At 38.0% G+C, this 22,674-nt stretch overlaps 1 protein-coding gene across 1 annotated transcript in view; it reads left to right on the top strand.

Moving 5' to 3' along the window:
• The first annotated feature begins 3,007 nt into the window (after positions 1–3,007).
• ints2 (integrator complex subunit 2) overlaps positions 3,008–22,674 on the top strand; it is a 46,657-nt gene continuing 26,990 nt past the window's right edge. The window contains exons 1-10 of the mRNA XM_062048446.1: positions 3,008–3,506; positions 4,999–5,293; positions 7,210–7,348; positions 11,860–11,962; positions 15,244–15,357; positions 16,381–16,511; positions 16,736–16,906; positions 20,465–20,685; positions 20,897–21,022; positions 22,006–22,077. Coding sequence (XP_061904430.1) covers positions 5,001–5,293; positions 7,210–7,348; positions 11,860–11,962; positions 15,244–15,357; positions 16,381–16,511; positions 16,736–16,906; positions 20,465–20,685; positions 20,897–21,022; positions 22,006–22,077 — 1,370 coding nt within the window. The 5' untranslated portion in view covers positions 3,008–3,506; positions 4,999–5,000. The remainder of the gene's footprint in view (positions 3,507–4,998; positions 5,294–7,209; positions 7,349–11,859; positions 11,963–15,243; positions 15,358–16,380; positions 16,512–16,735; positions 16,907–20,464; positions 20,686–20,896; positions 21,023–22,005; positions 22,078–22,674) is intronic.

Below are 22,674 nucleotides of genomic sequence, written 5' to 3'. Positions count from 1 at the left end.
TTCTTATACTTTCTGATGTCTCTCTCTGTGTCCACTACTTGCTGTACATATCCTACCAAGTCAGTCCTACACTGTTCCAACGTCCATTTCTCTGATGATGCAATTGTTGATGACTGAAGTGTTGATACCAACCAAACCTACCCCCCCCCCCCCCCGCACCCCCACCCCCTCCATATCCCACAACCCGGATTGTAAATAATGTAAATAATTCAATGTATATACCCTGATGATTATCTTGTGTGATGACTGTATTATGAAAAATAGTATATATCTGTATCATGAATCAATTTAAAAGTGGACCCCAACTTAAACAAGTTAAAAAACTTATTCGGGTGTTACCATTTAGTGGTCAATTGTACGGAATATGTACTTCACTGTGCAATCTACTAATAAAAGTTTCAATCAATCAATCAATCAATGGTTTAAAGTCATATCCAACAATTGCGAGAACAACTTTTTACTGTAACTTCTGAGTTTACATGTTTAATGTTTTTTGCTGGTGGTGTGCCTCCGCATTTTTTCAACGAACAAAAATGTGCCTTGGCTCCAAAAGGTTGAAAAACACTGATGTATTGTACACTTACACTAATCACGTACCATTCACGATATCGGGGTCAGGTATCATACACGATGTAATAATCCAGTAACGTTAGTGATATCCCCTACGTCCCCTATGTCAGTGTTTTTCAACCTTTTTTGAGCCAAGGCACATTTTTTGCATTGAAAAAACCCTGAGGCACACCACCAGCAGAAATCATAAACTCGGTTGACAGTAAAAAGTCGTTATCGCAATTGTTGGATATGACTTTAAACCATAACCAACCGCGCATTAATATAGCTCTTGTCTCAAAGTAGGTGTACTGTCACGACCTGTCACATCACGCCGTGACTTATTTGGAGTTTTTTGCTGTTTTCCTGTGTGTAGTGTTTTAGTTCTAGTCCTGCGCTCATATTTTGGTGGCTTTTTGTCTTTTTTTGGTATTCTCCTGCAGCAGTTTCATGTCTTTCTTTGAGTGATATTTCCCGCATCTACTTTGTTTTAGCAATCAAGAATATTTCAGTTGTTATTATCCTGCTTTGTGGGGACATTGTTGATTGTCATGTCATGTTTGGATGTACATTGTGGACGCCGTCTTTGCTCCACAGTAAGTCTTTGCTGTCGTCCAGCATTCGGTTTTTGTTTACTTTGTAGCCAGTTCAGTTTTAGTTTTGTTCTGCATTGCCTTACCTAAGCTTCAATGCCTTTTCTTAAGGGCAAACATTTTGTTTATTTTTGGTTTAAGCCATACTTGCCAACCTTGAGACCTCCCATATCGGGAGGTGTGTGTGTGTGTGGGGGGCGTGGTCGGGGGCGAGGGGGCGTGGTTGGGGCGGGGGCGTGGTTAAGAGGAGAGTATATTTACAGCTAGAATTCACCAAATCTTTTTTTTTTTTTTATAATGTCCTGCCCAGCTTCTCAGGCAAATCATATAGTAGATGTAGATGCCCATATCGGCTGTTCAGATTTACTTTACAAAAGACAAGTGTAGGATACTTCTCTTGTTGCCTTATTTGTATTTGACTTTATTAAATGTATTTATATTATCATTTGGTGCAGCCGGGCCGGAGCAGGACGGGATAGAAAGAGACAAAAAAGGAAGACAGAGGGGGTAATTGTGGGGACAAGAGGGGGATTAGACAGAGAGACAAAAACAACAACAGCAAACACAACAACAACAACAACAACAACAACAGAGCAACATCAGCAAATACTACATGTACAAATATGATGGTAAAAGTAATAGCAAATAAGCAGTTAGTGAAAAAAAAAAAAAATAATACAGAAATGACAATGAGCATTATTACATTAAAAAGCAATATGAATACCAATAGAAATAGCGCTATTGATAATAAACAAGAATGCATATAATATATATATAAATATATATATTTATATATATATTTATATATAGCAAGAATTCACCAAATCAAGTATTTCATATATATATATATATATATATATATATATATATATATATATATATATATATATATATATATATATATATATATATATATATATATATATATATATATATGTATGAAATACTTGACTTTCAGTGAATTCTAGCTATATATAAATATATATATAAATATATATATATTTATTTTATTATACATATAAATAAAATAAATACTTGAATTTCAGTGTTCTGGAGGCTATCCAGTAGATGGCAGCATTGTCCTGTTTAACTTCTCCGTTCATGAATGAGTATATCATTTCGGCCACCGTGTTCAATGGAGAAGTCTGTTCTACAAAATGTACAGGCAACATACGCCTTCCCCTTCGAACTGTCCTGGATGAACTGAAATTCTTGTTTCCATTCGTTTTGGAACTTGCAAGCGTATTTCTTCATCTTGCTCGTCGACGGCGTCGCCATGTCTGTAACTTCCTCGTTCTTCTGCTTCGTTTCCTTGTTGTCTGCGAAGTTGTGCACTCTACTCTCTAAAAGCCGTAGATGTTATGACATCATTGGGCAGGCAAGCTGTTTATATGGTGGGAAAGCGGACGTGAGAACAGGCTGTCCCCACTCAGGTCCGCATTGAGCTGGAGGGGGCGTGGCCTCCAGCTCTGGCTGAATACCGGGAGTTTGTCGGGAGAAAATTTATGCCGGGAGGTTATCGGGAGAGGCGCTGAATACCGGGAGTCTCCCGCTAAAAACGGGAGGGTTGGCAAGTATGGTTTAAGCATAAGACACCTTTTTACCTGCACAATGCCTCCCGCTGTTTCCGACATTTACAAAGCAATTAGCTACCGGCTGCCACCTACTGATATGGAAGAGTATTACACGGTTACTCTGCTGAGTTCTAAACAACACAGACACTCAACAACAACACATAATTTGCAGACTATAATTACTGGTTTGCAAAAAATATTTTTAACCCAAATAGGTGAAATGAGATAATCTCCCACGGCACACCAGACACTATCTCGCGGCACACTAGTGTTCCACGGCACAGTGGTTGAAAAACACTGCCCTGTTTAATGGCCAGGTCACAAAACTAAACAGTCGCTGTCATTACTTAGTTATATAATGTATTATTGTATATTTAGGGTATATATGGGAACGTTAGTTTTATGTATGCATATACATTGAACTGTGCCAATAGTTACATGATGCAATTAATTGTTAGCACGACTGGACGTTAGCGCGATGGCGTCCCTGCAGGCTTCCGTCATTTTGTGTCAGACAACGCCGTGGTTTGCCCCGGCATATCACAGAATATCCCCAGTAATATAACATTATATCGTCGACACATGCACTTTGTTTTTCAGTGTATGGCATTTTCGAATAGGTCACAGTAGCATGCTGATATTTTAGGGTGTGGAACATGCTGAATACAGGACTTTAGATGTTAAAGCAGGGTACTTGTTCAAACATCCTCTCCGAAAGCTCAAGCAAGTCCGCGGTCTGAAGGCCTGCCTGGAAGTCTTCAAGGCTGCAGACAAATCGTTAATAACTGAGGTAAGGATGTTACTTTTACCGTTTTTGTGGGACTTTATTACGTGCTAAGGAGCGATGCTTACTTTTGTTTTTATTGTCTGCCGAGCGTTAGCCTTAGCTGTTAGCTTGTAGCATGCTAAACTACCGCAAAGTAATGAAGATGGTGACTAAAAGCCTCAAATAATATCAATAACCAACGCCTTTAATATGTTGGTTGCTGTACTGGAGTTGAATTCGTGCTTTTTGGATTAGGAGGATTTATAATCTTATTCTGAATCGGGATTCGGATTAAATATTGAAAGAGTAAAAGAAAACAATTTTTGGGGTGTAATAATACATGATAAAATGAATTGGGAAATCTCATGTAAAAAAAATACAACATAAAGTAGCAAGAAACACGTCAATAATGAATAAAGCTAAACATGTTCTGGACCAAAAATCCCTTCATATTCTCTACTGCTCGCTAGTGTTACCATATCTGAGTTATTGTGCCGAAATATGGGGAAACAACTACAAAAGTACACTTCATTCACTAACTGTGTTACAAAAAAGATAAATTAGAATAATACATCATGTTGGATGTAGAGAACATACAAACACTTTATTTATTAAATCACAATGATTGAAATTCAACGATTTGGTGCATTTGCAAACAGCTAAAACGATGTACAAAGCAAACTATAACCTGCTACCCAAGAATGTACAATAATTATTCTCAATAAAAGTGGAGAGATATCACCTTGGAGGAAAATCTCATTTAAAACATGTGTATGCACGTACAACACTTAAAACCTTTAATATATCAGTATGTGGAATAAAATGATGGAATGGATTAAGCAAATAAATCAAACAAAGCACCAAAATGATTCAGTTTAAGAGACTGTTCAAACTACAAGTGTTCACAAAGTACACAGAACAAGAATTATGATGAACATCTTGAACCTTTTTTTCCCTTTTTTTAAAATGTGTTTTATTGAGACAGATATTATTTACCGGTATGTATTTAATATATGTATGCTTACTATGGTATATTCTTTATTATTTATTTGTTCACTGTTCTGTTACAGAGAACAAGGAAATTGGATAAAATTGCTATGGTATGAAAAGGGGTAGGATCAAATAAGCTCTGCTTCTTCCTACTCCTTTTAGGACGTGCTGTAATGAAACAACTGGAATTGTGTGATGCATTACATTGTATCGTATGCATGTTCGAAATAAACTGAAACTGAAACTGAATTAGCATCAATCTAGTTATCGACGTTTTAAATCAATTCAGCAATGTCCTGTAACTTTTATGTTAAAGTTTAGGACTTTATAACTCCTTCAAATAAGTTAACCAGACGAAAAGAGGTAAAAAAATGGCAATCCAACATCGTAGTGAACACCTTGTCAGTTGTGTTGGGGTTGACTGGTGTTTATTCATATTTAGTAGACTTGTTACTACATCAATGATATCATGCTTCCTAATATTGCTAATAAATGATGACATGTGATTATTTATTTATATTTGCAGAGATGACAGACAGTGCAGGGATGCAGTTTGTCAGTCCTTTTGCATTTGAAGCCATGCAGAAGGTGGACGTGCAGCGCCTGGCAGCCTTAAGTGATCCTGAGCTGCGGCTGCTGCTTCCCTGCCTGGTGAGGATGGCTCTGTGTGCCCCAGCAGACCAGAGTCAGTCCTGGGCTCAGGACAAGAAGCTCATCCTGCGGCTCCTCTCCGGGGTGGAAGCTGTCAACTCAATTGTAGCACTGCTGTCTGTTGACTTCCATGCCTTGGAGCAGGATGCCAGGAAAGAGCAACAGCTCAGGTAAAAGTGATACTCTGCAGTTTTCAACATCCTCTAGATAGCATAAAGCACATTGTTTTATATCAAATTGCAAATCTACTTGAAAGATTCCTAATTCACTGTTGGCGTTAACGCACTTTTTGTGTCTTTTTACGCATTGAAATCAGAAAGGATGCGCATTTTCGGAAGTCATGTGTCCCCCGGGACGCAGATTTTTATTTTTTTACCGACCCTGCCTTCTCCGGGTCAAAACTCCAGTTCGCTTGTTATTTTTTTTAATCAATTATCGCTTTCCGCCAGTGTTTTGTTTTGTTTATTGTGACATGCGCTCTTATCACGCCATCACTTGAGGACTGGCACGTATCTCTCTCTCTCTCTGGCCAGGAGAGCGGGGACGCACCTGCGCGCAGACAGTGGGAGCAAGCGCGCTGTCACAAAGACAATGTCATTGTCGTGACTTGGAGAAGATAACCAGGTCACATTCTGTCCCCGTTTATTGCGTTCTTATTGGTCGTCTTCAAAGTAATAAACTTTCCGGTACAATTTCTTAAATTTTGATTCGCCAAAAGTGTTATCAATCACAAATACTGCCTCAGTTTGCACTCGGACAACTTTACCGTGAAGGGCTGACAAAAGAAAGACTTGATGGTAAACAACTTCATCCTGTGCCATGTCTCCAGTAAATTACTTGTTTTAGTCTTTGTGAGTCCATGGAAACTTCACTTTTATCTCCCGCTGAATCGACATTGTTCAAGGATGGAGACAGGCTAGCTGTTAGCTTTAAGCTAACCAGCACCCGACCAGACTCCATCCACACCAAAAACATACCTTGCAGGTCAACAAATATGTGCCTTTTGAAGTGTTAATGTGCAAGGAGTGTTCAAAGGGAGTTTCTTGGAGAAGTGGCTGACTAGTTAGCAAGTGTCGCTCGCATCGCTGACAGTGACATCATCACTGTCATTGTTTACTGAAGGAGAGATGCTGACTGTGCGTTATGATAAACGCGCATGCGTCGCCAGGCTCAGCTTTTTATGCATAGACTTATCAGATTTAGTTTTTTATTATCTATAGCAGGGGTGTCAAAAGTGTGGCCATTTGCGGACTGCAGCTAATGTTTTAAAGGGCCACGGCACATCTAATAATACTATTAAAATAAACAAAAACATAACAAAAGTGGAATACAAAAGCTTACAGGTGAAATGTAATTTAGAAAAAGTTGCAATGTTAACTAATGAAACAAAGCTGTTTTTTTCTTTAAAACTGTCATTGCTCTGATTCTGATTCTGATATCCAAGGCTCCGATTTCTTCACATCAAATATTCTACTTTGAAAAATATTTTTTGTGTAACATTTTGTGTGTTTGCCATAAAAAAACATAGTTTTTTTTGACAAAAAGGGCAGAAAAAAAACAACATAAAAAAACAAAAAACTTAGAATTGACGGATAGATCCGAAGTTGATGTAGATTGTAGAGATTTAAGCGTTAAATAAATAATGTATGTATGTACAGTATGCCCTGGCACACCATTATCATCATTTCATGACCAAAGCAAAAAACTTTTTATACTTTTATACTGAAATAAATACACCTACAACTTATTAAATACAAATATAGAAAAAAAATACCGGCAGCGGTAAACTTTAGATCCATGAAGGAAAGAAAAAAGTGAAAAAATGTTTATAACTCAATAAATGTCCATATGCATAAACATTTGTTTTCTTTTGTATTCACTTTTTAATGAATTAAGTAACGTTTTTGACAACCTTTCTCCAGAACACAATATAGAATGTGAGATATGACAGGATAATGCATGCATTTATCATTTGTTTTCAAAACGCTGTTTTGTTTTCAATAAGTAGAACCCAAAAAATTTACTGTGGGACCCCATTTTGAAAATTCCTAGCGCCAACACTGCTAATTGTTGTTCCTTCTGCCAGGCACAAGGCAGGTGGCTCTAATGTGGAGAGCATTCTGGTGTCACAACTGCAGCATGGTCTCACTCTGGAGTTTGAACACAGCGATCCTCTCAGGAGACTCCGACTGACCCTCAGTGAGCTTCTGGCCATCATGAGTAAAGTATGAACTTTTAATTGAAGCACCAAAATAACTTTATTTCAAGCATCTTGAGAGGCTGAAGAAAAGCCTCATACAAACACAATGTGTTTATTTGTATTACTGCTACAAGGGTTTTCAAAAGTAATGAGACTTTGATACCAACACAAAAAATACATAGTGTTTTTTTTAGTATTGTCACAAATGTGGAATCAGCACTTTTAGTTGGCCTTTGCCCATAAACAAATGCAAGGTTTTTTCTGGCTGAAATTGAGACAGAGGTGGTACAATCCTGACCATGTGCCAGAATTTTAACGCAAAAAAATTATTATAATTTTTTTCAATTTACAGTAATTTGCTGTAAAGAACACCGTAAAATGTATTGTAATTTGTATTAGTTTTATGGGTAGTTTGCTGTAAAATCATAGGTCAAGCAGATATTTAAGTATTTATTTTTATTTAGACAAAAAATGTTTGGAAAGTATAATATGCTGTAATATTTGTTGCAATAATGAATACTACATCCTTCTAATGCTTTCTTGGGGAAATTCCTTTTAGTTGACCTCGTACCAGTCAGTCTGTACCGTCATCAAACTCTACCTGATCCTATGCAAACTTCTAATAAATTCTTCAATCAATCGATCTATTATAATTAGTTAGAAAAGGTTGGAAACAAAGCTAACACTACTGTGTTCACTTACCAGAGACAACATTTTCACAGCACAGTCTTGAGTGTTCTGTTGAAGTCCAGTGCTCCCACCGTATCATGCTCTGTATGGCAGAAATCCACTTGTTACTGCGGTCTACGTTATGCACCAAGTAGCGGTAAAAACACGATTCGATCTGTTTCTTCTTCGGTAGTAGCTTCAGGTCTTTCCAGTGTGCTGCTGTTGATATAGCGCCTCTATAGTGGCGCAACGCTGCAACTGCAGTTAAAATACATAGCTGCCGCAGAGGGACATCAATCGCTCAATCAACACAGCGGACCTTTACGCTGTGTTGAGCGATATCAATCGCTGTGTTGAGCGATATCAATTGCTCTGGCTGGGGGCGGCACAAAATTAGCTGGAAGCGGCCGACACGCAATTTTAAACGCAGGAAAAACCCTGAAATGATAATGGAAGTGTGTCATTGTAGCATAATTTTCGATGTAGCGTAACTCCGCTTCACAACACACCACAACACGCCTGCTTTGAGTGAGACGTAGCAGAAGTGATCTGTGATGCACTTTAGCCATTTTTGCCAATTTAGTAAGTAGAGGTACCTACTAAAAGTGAAAGAGAGGTGTATCTTGTGTCATGCATGCATTTGCTAATCAAATACATGTATTGGCCACGCAGTGAGGGGAGAGATCCGCCACTACAAGCCCCAGGGAGTGTGCATTCCCACAGCATGCATACAATCTCCAGCAGCGTGCAGTCTAACCATTACCACTTGTATTAGTGATAAGAAAACACTTAAAGACACTCTTCTGTCATTTGGCAGCACTTTAAACATCACTGCTTTACTTATTTCACCAGGAACGCAAAGTGTGGCCTGGTGGCCATTTGCTAAATGCACTTCCATTTTAAGGCACATTGCAGAAATAAAATAAACAAAAACAATTTGCAAATAGAGCATAAAGGCATAATGTAATGAGAAAAGGCTAAAATGTTGAAACTACTGCATCACTTACTCTACAATGTCTGCTGTCATTAGGATGTCGACTGCTAGGATTTTCATATATTCCCATTTAGATGAAAAATGACTCATAATCCTTGCAAAGAAAAGGGGGGTGGAACCAAGTGTTTTTTCAACCAATCAAAGTTTACTTGTATAGCCCTTAAGCACAAATATCTCATAGGGCTGCACAAGCCCTTGTTCATCTTGTTCTTGCCTTTTCCGGGTCTAAATTGGGTGTCAAAGTGTACCAACTTGTCGGAATATGTCCTCGTTTTTCTACTTTCCAGGTGAGAGGCATGAATTATGATTGTAGGATAAAGTTTGACGAACAAGGAAACGAGAAAGCAGCTCATCAGTCGATCATGTCAACATAGGCACGCAAGCTTGTGATCACGGCGCCGCTGTAAATAGTTTGTCTGTGTTGGGCGCTTATAATAACAATATCACTAATACCTGGTTAATATTCAAGTCACAAAATGTAAAAAGAGTATTGGGTATTTTATTGGGTTTTATGGGTGGAATAGAGAACCTCCCATTGGCTCTGCTGTAAGTGCACTTTTATTTACTTTTATTTGCGATTTAGACTGTATTAAAAAAAAAACATTCGTCATCATGTCTTTCATGATTGTGAACGATAGGCAAATAAAAAAAATTAAAAGTGCAGTTCCCCTTTTAGTGCAACAAATATAATACTTTCATAAATTGCAACTATTTTTTAGTTAGAATAAATATAATAATGACAAATATGTGCTTGACTTATGATTTCAAAGCAAGTTTTCCATCAAAGCGTACACTGTAAAAAGAACAATACATTATACGGTAAAAACTGGCTGCTCAGTTGCCAAAATTTGACTGTACAATGACTATAGAACCATTTTTTCAATTACAGTAATATGCTGTAACAACCACCATATATTTTACGGTAACATTTTAGTGACTGAGCTGCCACTTTGTTTACTGCAAAATCTAAAGATGTTTTATAATCAAATGCGTAGGCTATTTTAAAATAATATCATGAGGTGAATTCTGAATAAATTATTCATGTTTAAAAGCGGTACTCTGACGGCAGCCATAACTGCGATGTGGCCCACAGTGAAAACGAGTTCGACACCCCTTTTCTGGAGCATATTTAGTAAACACAAAAGTACATATTTGACCACTTTTTTTTTCTTAGTGGAAGCTGGGCTTCCCTTGCAGTCTTATTGCAATCACCACTGCCGCCATACTCATATCAGCAGCAGGTCTCCAAGGTTTACAGCTTTTGACATGTTAAAACAAGGCGGGTAAGGGAAGTTAGCAAGTCAGATCTGCAACTTCGAGACAAAAATTTGCATTAAGTTAGTCGGGCTGGAGTGCGAAGTGGGGCTGGGCGTGTCCCGTCGCTGGAGAGCCGCCGCCTTATCGCCCAAACTGTTAGTCTCCGGAGCCAAGGTGTGGGCAACGCGGGCGGCATTTGGTCTTACTTAGACTCCGGCCTTCCATCCAATTTCTCTCCTTGAAAGATTGCCAATGTCCTCTTAATATTTGCATGATAGTTGCATTTTATAGATCACTGTCCGCAGGTATATCTCAAATATATTTTAGTACGACTCCAGGCTCCAGTGTCTGTCTTCTTTAATTCGTCTCAACATACTGTTTTTGCAGTGCTGTTTCGGTGATCAGTCTTTAGGTGGCTGAATTTCCGCTACATCCCTATGTATATCCGTTACATCCCTATGTATATCCATTCATACAATGTATTACTTTAATTTGTTTTCACGTAAAATACCCTCATTTGTAAGCTTTGGCGGCTTTTATTTTGCTGTGGTTTTTCACATCGATTGATTACATGTAGGTAAAACCCTGCAATAATTGTGTTATACACTTGTATGCTCCACGCCACTTCTGTTCTTTTTAGAATGTAAAATAGTCGACTATTGTTATTTATGAGCATATTTATAAGCACAGTATTGTTAGTTAAAACCTCATCTCATTCTCGTGAATCCAATATCATGTATTGTCTCCATAGATGACCGTATCGTCACACCCCTACAGTCAATGGCCAATAATTTATGTTAGACAATTATGACATCTAACCCCGGGTATTACACCACCACTTAAGAGGTAGCACTAAATCTATCGATGAAGGTCCTCATGTATTGTTGGTGGTTCCGCAACAAATAAACAAATGTATGTGAAACACTAGATGTCTATCTTCAAATGTTGTATGTTTCACAATTTTTTATACTACTCAATGTTCACTAAAAAGGAAGTGAACGGTAAACGTCCTGCTTGAATCACAAATTATTGGTATTTAAACATCTTCTTCAATATTTGTAGTAATCGGCTCACAATACGAAGGTCCTGAGTTCAATCCCGGGCTCGGGATCTTCCTGTGTGGAGTTGGCATGTTCTCCCCGTGACTGCGTGGGTTCCCTCCGGGTACTCTGGCTTCCTCCCACCTCCAAAGACATGCACCTGGGGATAGGTTGATTGGCAACACTAAATTGGCCCTAGTGTGTGAATGTGAGTGTGAATGTTGTCTGTCTATCTGTGTTGGCCCTGTGATGAGGTCGCGACTTGTCCAGGGTGTACCCCGCCTTCCGCCCAAATGCAGCTGGGATAGGCTCCAGCGACCCCGAAAAGGGACAAGCGGTAGAAAATGGATGGATGGATGGGTTTGTAAAAGAAAACTTAACTGCTACTCAAGTGATATGGAAAATGGAAAAGTTGCATAATGTGTGCCAGCATGTTTGATGCTGTTTGTGTGTGAACACATGCTTGTTGTCATTCATGACAACACAGCATGGATGATAATTGAATAACTGAAAAATATATCATTATCCATACTGTAGATTTGACTTACAATTAAAATGTATCTGTTTTTTTGTTAGGTGTCAGATTCAAAAGGAGAGTTCTTTTTGAAGTCCTCAGAACTCTTTGAAAGTCCTGTGTACTTGGAGGAGGTGGCTGATGTCCTCTGCATTCTACAAGCAGGTGTGTCCATCTCTTTACACATTCAACAACCTTATACTGGAATATGGTGGATATTAGGGGTGTAAAAATTAATCGGTACAAACCGATGTTAACTTTAGAGATATGAATAATTCATTTGGCGAGCCTCTGGATTGATTTATATGTAATATGGATTGGTCGATGTCACGAATAAGTGGATTGTAGATCTGTTACAAAATATGACCACTCTAATCTTGCGGGACTTCCGTGATGACATAATACAAGTGTACTGTTGTCGTTTGCGACTGACAGCAACAGATCAACTTGGCAGACAGTAATTCTGATTGACTTACCGAAAGAACCAATCACAGACCAATCCATTCTTGTGCCTAAATCTAGCTAACCATGGCAGTGTAAACCAATCAGAAACAACCTAAGGCGAGTTTTTGCGTCTTTATTTTATCACACACACCTCAGCGCAGTATTGTCAACTTGCCGGCTTTCTCGCTAAATGTAGTATTTTTCCAACTCCTCTTAGTGGCTTTGTTTCTGAAAAGCGACTAGCGACAAATCTAGCAACTTTTTTGGGGATGTTGGAGACATGAAAGCACGTATTGTAGTGGGTTTACATTATTCACCTGCGGAACTTAAGTTATGGTTAGAAAGTTCCGGTCGTACGGGTTTGAAGGGAACGCATTTCCGTTATTGTGCACACACTAGAGAAAGGCATGCATATAAAGTACTGCCCGTTGTTATTGCAAGTTGCTAAATGTCATTAAAACAGTTAGCTCCCTCTTGTGACACCCCTTCGACTCCCGTCCTTAAGCGCTACAGTATCACGCTAATGTCCTCCATGTGCAAGCGGAGCAAGCTTTTCCTCTCTGGCGGTCCCCTGTCTACTGAATGTCTGCTCTTTGACATCTTGTACTGACAACACATTTCGTTGTACCTTGAAGTGTAATCACAAGACCCACGCCCACTCTGTGCAAAGCTGCCACTGTTTCTGCCTTCGTTGAGATGTAAATGTTTCATCACGGTCCTGCTTCAAATAAAAACAAACCTTCCGTTCATGTTAATGAGCCAGTTCAGTGTTTCCCATAAACTGCCAAGATACGTGTGGTGGTGGGGGCGTAGCTATGGGCGTGGCTATGGGCGTGGTCACATGACATCATCGAGTAATTTGCATAATTTACTACAATGATATGATTTTCTCTAAAAAGGCTCAAAAAATGTATACTTACTAATTAATAATAACAGTTTTGTTTTAAACGTCCATCCATCCATCCATCCATCCATTTTACAATATAATTACAACACTTTATGTACATATTTATATACAGATTTGAACAATAAGTTATTCACAGAAATATATTTATTAATTGTGGTTCTTACAAAAAATATATCTTATAAAAATATAAAAGCTAAAATGTCTCTTAAAGCTCTGCCCCTTTAATTAGTGCATACTAAATAATTTAACTTTAGCCTACTACTACAGCCATATTATTTACCAGCAACATAAAGTGAAACAGAGACAGAGGTGTCCTGCCACAGTCAGTAACAAATAAACAAAACAGTACTGGTGGTAGATAGACACAAAGCTTCATCAAACATCTGATCCACTGAACAAAGAGCTCCAAAAATCTTGATCCTACACTTCTCTTTTGTAAAGTAAATCTGAACAGCTGATATGGGCATCTACATCAACTATATGATTTGCCTGAGAAGCTGGACAGGACAAAAAACAAAAAATTAAAAAAAAATATATATACCGTATATTAAAAAAAAACAAAAACATTTTTTTGTGGCGGCCTTAATTCTTTCGTGGCGGGCTGCCACAAATAAATGAATGTGTGGGAAACACTGCAGTTAATAGATTTGGTTTGATATTCTAACATTTAACAATGTAGAACAAATAAAAATACAACTAAATTTAAGAATCAACAGAAGAAAATTCATTGACATTTCTAATCATAATAATTTTCCTCACACATCTTTTTTTCTTTTCTTTAAATTTATGGATTGCAATGCCTTCACGTTGATAGTTCTACTATTTGGTAATAATTACTGTATTACCAAATAGTCGGATCGCCATATAAGGTTGAGATGCACACCCCGAGTGGATAATCTGCATATTCACCATTCAACAATCACATCCATACATGATTTAAAAAATATATATTTTATATGTGCAAAAACCCACTCATTTGAGCTTTTTATTCTCCAAAAATCGATAGTTTTTTTTTACAGAAAACATCGACAACATTTGCGATTAATATTCAATACATGTATACAAAAATAAGTTCTCATCAATAAATAAATAATTTATGGTTCACATTATGAGTTGAATATGATTATCTCATTTTTCAATAAGGTTCAAGATGTTTATTAGGATTCTTCTTCCTTGTACTTCGTGAACACTTTGATTTTGAACAGTTTCTTAACCTGGATCATATTATTACATTGTTTGATTTATTTGCTTAATCAATTCCATAATTTAATATCCACATACTGATATACCAAAGGTCCTAAGTGTTGTATGTGCATAAAAACGTTTTAAATTATATGTCTACCTAAGGTTATATTTCTCCTCTTTTGTTGAACCTGTCATTTTTGAACATTCTTGGGAAGCAGGTTGTAGTTTGCTTTGTACATAATTTTAGCTGTTTGCAAATGTACTAAATCAATATTTTGATCAATAAATAAAAGGGTTTGAATGTTCTCGAATAGCCAACATGATGTATTATTCTGACCTTTTTTGTAACACGGTTAGTGAATGACACTTACTTGTACTTATTTCCCTGTATTTCTACACAATAACTGAGATATGGTAACACTAGCTAGCAGTACCATCATGTTTAAAGAGTCATACCAGTGCCTAAAAAATCGGTCTTGATAAGTAGGATGTTATCTTTATCATTTAGGTTTAAAAAAAAAAAAAATACCGGTACATCCTTTAAAAAAAAATATGCCTCAAAACATCACAGTTAGTGGAAAAGCTGGCATAAATCAGGCATTCTAGACCACAGTAATTACAAAAACTGACACAGAATGCTTTAGGAACTGATAGCCTGATAAAGCAATAAACAATGTAATAAACAAGCAAAGCACACTGGCTTGCAAAATAAGAAAATGTTTGTGCATGATGTGTTTTGTCATAGAATCCATTTGGCAACCTTGTTGATGATGTAGAGTTAATGTATATCAAACACACATTAGCTGTCTCAAGTAATCACACATTTGTGCACAGCCATCCTGCAATATTAGAGCCGAGTCATTTTCTACTGTGCATTTGATAAAGTGTATATTTGTTTTTCCCTCGGCAGAGCTGCCTTCCTTGCTGCCAATAGTAGATGTAGCTGAGGCTTTGCTGCATGTCCGCAATGGAGACTGGTTTCTGTGTCTGCTGGTTGCCAACGTGCCCGACAGCTTCAATGAAGGTAATATTCATAACTCTACAGTACAAGGCAAGAAAGGGTTTGTTCATTGCCAAACACAAATTACATAAAGTAGCCTTGCTCGTCTTTCACTCACATTTCTCTCTTGGGTTCTCTTCCATACAGCTAGGGAGATAACAATATGAAGATTTCATGACACGGTTATTGTTACCCAAATTATCCTGGTTATCATTATTATCGCAGCATATATAACAAGTACTTATACACACTGAAATCTATTAACCAAGTGATTTTTTATAGCTAAAATAAATACACAGTTAGAAAAGCCACTATTTTTTATGTTTTTGTTTTTTTATGCTTCACTGATAGTGCTTTAGTCGTAGTATTTTTTTCTGTTTTAATGGCTAAGCTTTTATGGTTTTAGGTATTGGTTTATACTGTAGCACTTTAAGAATCGTTCAAATGAAAAGTGCGTAACTAATAAATTCTATTATTATTATTTCTGCCGGGCTTTGTGGCGTCTTACTGTGGTCAGCGGTTCTTGAATGCACCGTAAAAACACCTCCGTCTCTTATTCTCCACAATGTGGAACGATCACTCTGTTTTAAGAGAGCACAGCGCTTGTTGGTTCAATGTTCACAATTGAGTATCTAAGTTGCTCAGACAGCAATGTGTTGATAAGAGTTTACATTGAAGTATGTTGTCTCTTAACTGGGAAAGACGTTAATGTTCTTGTTTGAATTGTTGCATTTTAGACTCGTGAGCTGGCGCCAGTCAGTGAGTGCTCATATTAGTCATGGTTTTTCGATAATTGTATAATCATACTATAGTAATACTAACAGTCTGGAGTTTCACTGCGGTAATCATTAATACCGTTTATCATTAAAGCCCTACATACAGCATTACTTTAGTCACTAAGAATCTACCACTATTATTCATATCAATCATTTTAATGCTAACAAGGCTGAGTATAATAAAAGCTTAACAGTAATATTTAAGAAAGAAGATATTCCAGTAAGTGAGGCACATTAACACCAAAACTTCTATTAATAAAGATATTTTCAGTGTGCAGATGTTTGATCAAGAATGGAGAGCGTCAGGATGAAGAAAGTGTTGGTGGTCGACGCAGAACCGAAGCGCTGAGGCAGCTGTGTCAGATGAACCCCTCGCAAGCACTCAACATCCGAGCTATGGTGGTCAGTAGGAGTTTTTTTTCCTTTAAAATCAAAGATACCCTGCAAATGCTTTACTATCAATACAGTAGCTTTACATCTTTTCATCAGACAAAACCAGAAGAGAAGTAGTATGATATGAAATGGACTAAACTAAATATAGTGATTGCTGCTCAAAACTAAAACTTGTTGAGAAAGCCACCAGGACCTCCATGAAATATGTTTTACATGATTTTTCTGTTCCTTAGGTGGAGGAATGCCATCTGCCTGGTCTTGGGGTTGCTCTGACTCTAGATTATAAACCAGACACAGCAGACGAGGCTGTCAGTCCCCTGGTTTCTTATGTCAGTGGTTTGCTTCTCGGTACCAACAGCAAAGTCCGCACCTGGTTCAGCATGTTTATTCGCAATGGACAACAGGTGAGGGTCTTAATTCATCTTAAAAGGGCCCTAGCTAGGGCTGCACCATTCAGGATGTGTTGTTATGCTGTTTAGCATAACAAAAAAAATGCTGTTATCTCCTTGTGTCTACTGGAGCTTAGTGGGTACCCCGCTGCATTGCACAGATTTTGTGCTATTGATGTCTGTTATTTGTTTTTCTTTTGTCCGTACAGTGTTATCATATTGTACTTTGTGGTAGCGGTTAAGGATTTGTAGTGTAGTCTTGAAAAACAGTGAAACACACTTAAAATGCACCTCAGAATGTTCGTAGTTTTTGGCTTGATTTCGAAATGACTCCACAGCACCGAATGAGAACCTTACTTGCGTACAAGTCTGTTACCACTATTACCATAAGGATATGTATCGTTATGGTAATAGTTGAGATATGTATCGTTATAATGATATTAGTAATTTACTTCTTTTGTGACGTTTGTGTCATATGTGACGTCACCGGCTAATCCATATATGGTAGACATTTACCCAAACATCCTTGCGTGACTCAGCCAATTAAAATTTGGCTGTGATTTAAACCGGCTGTGCTACAACATCATGTCGACGATGAAACTCAATGAAGGACAATGCTCTGTTTGTTTGCTTTAACCAGCGTACCACTAGTGAAAATCACTGGTTTAAATCGTTCAAAAAATAAGTATAAATCCACTCCATCCCATTTTAAATATTTTTTCATGATGGCCTATATATTTGCCTCCAAACCTTTCAAAATACACCTGAATCTGCACTGATGCAGGTAAAAAAACAATAGCCTAATAAGACTCTAGCCATTGCCTGAAACCCAGGAGTGCCTCTAGGTCACATGATTGCAACACAGCAATTGAGAAAGTTATGATGGATTAAATGTGCTGACTCTTCATTAATCCTGTCACTAAATAGAGATGTTGACCCGTTTAAGATGGCGGTCCCGCGGCTCATCAGTGCCTACAAGCAGTAGCGGTTGAAGCTGAGTTATATATGATGTCTATGCGGGTGCCTTTGTTTTTGCAACCAACTTGCTTTGCAACTTCCGTTAATTCCGGCAAAGAAAAAAAAAAATTTGAACGTTTTATCAAACGCATGTTTTATTGATGTTGTTTGTGTTTCTATTGCTATATTTATTGATATGTTTTTATCGCCCAGCCCTAGTTCTACATTGATTGATTGAACTGTAACATGTATATAAAATGTTATGTTAAAAATGTTTATAAATGATGTACATATACACAGTATACATGTCAGGTGATTTGAAAAACAATATATACAAAAAATGGGGGTTGGGGGGGATATATACACTATGTAAATGACACTATGTACATGACTATGCACATGTTGACTCCAAGAGTGTGCAAAACAGAATGAGAAAATATATATACACTATAACCACATATAAACCTGTTTGATGCTTCGGTAAGTTGCTGGGGATCAATGTTGGTTCAGATCAGGTAGAGGTTGAGCTGAGCCATGATTTTTAGTAGGGAAGTTCGAATTTTAAGGTCTGTTGGTAGTGCATTCCACTGTGTGGTGGCAAAATAGTAGAATGCATTTTTTCCCATGAGAGTCTTGAATTTGGGGGGGAAGAGGTCTGAGGAACTTCCTCGTGTAGTACCTGTGAGCATCACTTACTCTGGTGAAATAGTTTGACAGGTACTTGGGGACAGTTTCTCTGAGTATTTTGAATACCAGGCACATTGCAATTTGGTGTACTCTTTCCTCAACTCTAAGCCATCCCAATTTGGGAAAGTGGGCTTGAGTTAGGTGAGTCCTGTATGGGAGGTTGAGCAGGAGTCTCATCAGCTTGTTTTGGGTAGTTTGCAGTTTTGTTTTTAGCGGCTTGGGGATACTGGTGAACCATGAGGTGCAGGCGTAGTCAAAATGACACTGTATGAGGGCACCGGCAAGGGTCTTAAGTGTATCCCTGTTGATAATAGCAGAAATTCTGCCCAAAAATCTTGTTTTATTATTGATCTTGGTGATTGCTTTTAATGCCATTTTTTCACCCGAGAGAGTGTTGTCCAATATACAACCTCGGTAAATTACCTTGTCTTTGCTGGTGATTATGGTATCACCTGCTTTAATCGTAAAGCCTGGGGATTTACCTAGTTTGTGCCTGGACCCAAATAGGATGGACTCTGTTTTACCCAGGTGTAGTGACAGTTTGTTATCGGAAAGCAAGAGACAGAGATTACTTAGTTCGGTGCTGAGTGCACTTTCAACCTTCAATTTGTCCCTGTCCGAGGCCAGGATTGCAGAATCGTCCGCGAAGAGGAACACATTGCTGTTACATGCTGATTTCATGTCGTTAATGTAAATCAAGAGTAAAAATGGTCCCAGAATGCTCCCCTGTGGGACACCACAGCTCACCTTGAGGGGAGAAGACAGTGATGATGTCGAGGTGTCATTCACATGAGGCGAGTTTGTTTTTAAATGATCCCTGCTTTCTTTTTTTCATTACACTCCTAAATCTCATGAATGATTGGGTACAATACTTCACAAGACTTTCTCGAGATCATTCAAATTTTTGTAGGAAGTCCATACGTGGTAACTTGCTGAGTGTATAGTAGTAATCGCTGCTCAGTAAAGTTTTTTGCTTTTCTTGAAAGTGGCAGCCAGAAAGTGTTCTTTGGATGTTAGTATGTGTTTGAAAACTTGTGTACGGCAGCAATGAAAGTATTTATTATTCGCTCAGTGCTTTTCTGCTCTTGCTACTTAACAGACAGATGTTTCGTGAATAAAGCAGTTTCACACTGTATTCTCTAATATTCATCTAACTATGTTATGCTTATATATATCCAATGCTTTACTGTTTAATGTTAACCATTAGCTTGAGGGGCGTATCTCTGTGCAGTTCTGAGCGGGGGTGTGAGGCTGGTCAAACCCTTGATCCCTGACCAATCGCAACAGTGTAGTTGCAGTCAGGAAAGCAGGCTGTGGAGTTCCAGCATGTAGGGCAGACAGGAGAATAATGTCAATTTACCCTGTACTCAACTTTATATTTATGTGGTCATTTTAATATATCCTAAATTGAAGAGTCCATCCACTATTGTATTCACTTACACTCATTGACAGTGACATGTTTTTTGTTCTAGTTTTACCTTGCTGTGTGTCATTTCTGATATTCCATAAACAGAACATTGTGCATTTGAGATCACAATAGCTACAAATGTTATCCTGTCCTTGGAGTAAAAGGAGGTTGTATTTGTAAATGCCATCATTCCTTTGCTTACTTTATCCCTTTTTACGAGACAATGTCTTTCTTGAGCTGTAAGGAAAAAAACGACAGGCTGTGCTGTGGTTAACTGTGTTGCAATATTACGCCCTCTAAACGCTGAACTGCATTTTAAGAAATGATTAGATAGATAGTACTTTATTGATTCCTTCAGGAGAGTTCCCTCGGGAAAATTTAAATTTACTTTACCAGTCAGTACATTTACTTAAATGTACAGCAACTAACTGGTAATGTCAATGGTGATGTTATTAATTGTTGCCACTACAATGTGTAAAAATGGATGGCGGCAAATCTGACATACTAAATTTTGTTGCCAGAGAAAGAGAGAAAGCAGCTCAGTGTTGTGGCAGATGCGCAGGCAGCTGCTGTTGGAGTTGGTCGCCATCCTGCCTCGCTCGCGCAGCACTCATGTGGCCAATGATGGTGACATGGATGAAGAGGGCGGCTCCGGGTACTCCGGCCTCAGGGAGGAGCATGTGGTGAAGGCAGGGGCTCTGTTGCGACTCTACTGTGCCCTCATGGGCATCGCTGGCCTCAGGTGTGTTAAAGAGCAGGTCACGCTTATTTAGAATTTAACTTGACATTTATTACTACTCTGTTAATTTGCTTTCACATACAAATGTATATTTGTTGGTTGCTAATATTCCCTCCATCTAAATGTGGAATTTTATAAATATATTCACCTTGACGCTGGTTAGTAGAAAAGAGTATGTTTTGAAGCGAAAACATTTCTTATTGTCATGCTTCAGACCGACAGATGAAGAGGCTGAGCAGCTTCTTCAGCTGATGACCAGTCGACCTCCAGCCACTCCTGCAGGCGTTCGCTTTGTTTCTTTGTCTTTCTGCAAGCTGCTGGCTTTCCCTACGCTTGTCAGGTATGCTATGATCTTCTTACTTTATTTGAATAAACGGATGAATGAGCATAGAATGGGTTCATTTTAACAAATAGATCCAAGTTAACCTGTGGTATTTGAATAAAAAAATATTGGGTATAGCAGTTGTGTGAGAACAATTGCCTGCACGGGTTTTCTACTCTTAAATTCTGTTAATCATATTATGGTCCTACTGCAAAAATGTTTGGTGTCTTTATTGATAATAATTTTAAAATTTCACAAGCTAAAAAGCTGGGTGGTAAAAAAGCCTTCTTCCAGCTTAGACTGCTTACTGTTGGAAGGTGTAATCCTATGATCCCACAAAGCAATTAGAAATAGTCATACAGTAAATGCATTAACATCCCGCTTGGAATACTTTATCTCTTTATACTTTTGACATGAATCAGCAGTGCTCTACTAGCCGCTCACAACTGGTCCAAAATGCAGCCACATGCCTGCTAATAGGAATGAGAAAGAATGAGCAGATCACTTCTGCACTGGTTTCTCTCCACTGGCTGCCTGTTGTTTTTGGAATTGAGTTTAAGTTTATTCTAGTTTTTAAATCTCTCCATGGGCTGACATCACCATAATTATTTGATTTACTTGTTTTGCACACCCCGGTCAGCACGGTAAGGTCATGACCAGTGTTTTACAGATTTCTGGACTGAAGACCAGAGGGTAAAGAGCCTAGACTCTGGAACACTCTCTGAATCTCAGAGCTGCAACATATCTACCGACTTTTAAATCTCAACAAATATTTTACTTTTTTCTTAGTCCATTATTTAATTTCCACATCTTACTTTTTGTTTGGCACATTTAGTTGTGTATTTATAGCTTTGTCTGTACTTTTTCTGATTTGTATTATTTTATTTATTTCTTCCTTTCTGTTTGTAATTTCACAGCACTTTGTCCATGTCCCATGTTTTTAAAAATGTGCTATATAAAAAATTAAACTTTGACCTCATGTCCACATCTGTCTTCCATAGTACTCCAGAACAGGAGCAGCTCATGGTCATGTGGCTCAGCTGGATGATCAAAGAGGAGGAATACTTTGAGAGGTAAGAGATGCCTACACAATTTTATCCCACTGTGTGTCTAAAGGGGATTCTATTTTAGATTTACACACACACATACAGTTCACGGTTAAATTGGGTTTACTATTAAATTTGGTCTAATAATGGTTGAGAGCCGGCTGCTCAATGTCCAGTGCATCCGTAATGTATTCACAGCGCTTCACTTTTTCTACATTTTGTTATGTTGCAGTCTTATTCCAAAATTGAATACATTCCTTGTTGTCTTCAAAATTGTACAAACAATACAATACAATGCTCCATGATGTGGAAAAATGTTGTTTTTTTTGGTAGAATTTTTGCAATTTTTTCAAAAATAATAAACTAAGAAATCACATGTACATATTTAAGTATTCACACTTCGTCATGAAGCTCAAAAGTAAGCTTGGATGCATCCTGTTTAAACGGATCATCCTTGAGATCTTACAGCTTAATTTGAGTCCACTAGTGGTAAATTCAGTTGGTTGGACATTATTTGTAAAGGCACACACCTGTGTATGTATAAGGTTCTAAACCTCATAGTGAATGGCAGTGCACAAAGCAAGAATGAAGTTGAAGGAATTGTCTGTAAACCTCGGAGACAGG

This window comes from Entelurus aequoreus, linkage group LG05 (assembly GCF_033978785.1).
Source record: "Entelurus aequoreus isolate RoL-2023_Sb linkage group LG05, RoL_Eaeq_v1.1, whole genome shotgun sequence".
NCBI classification, from domain to species: domain Eukaryota; kingdom Metazoa; phylum Chordata; class Actinopteri; order Syngnathiformes; family Syngnathidae; genus Entelurus; species Entelurus aequoreus.
Note: the sequence above shows the minus strand (reverse complement) of the source record. Positions and strands in the feature narration are given on the sequence as shown.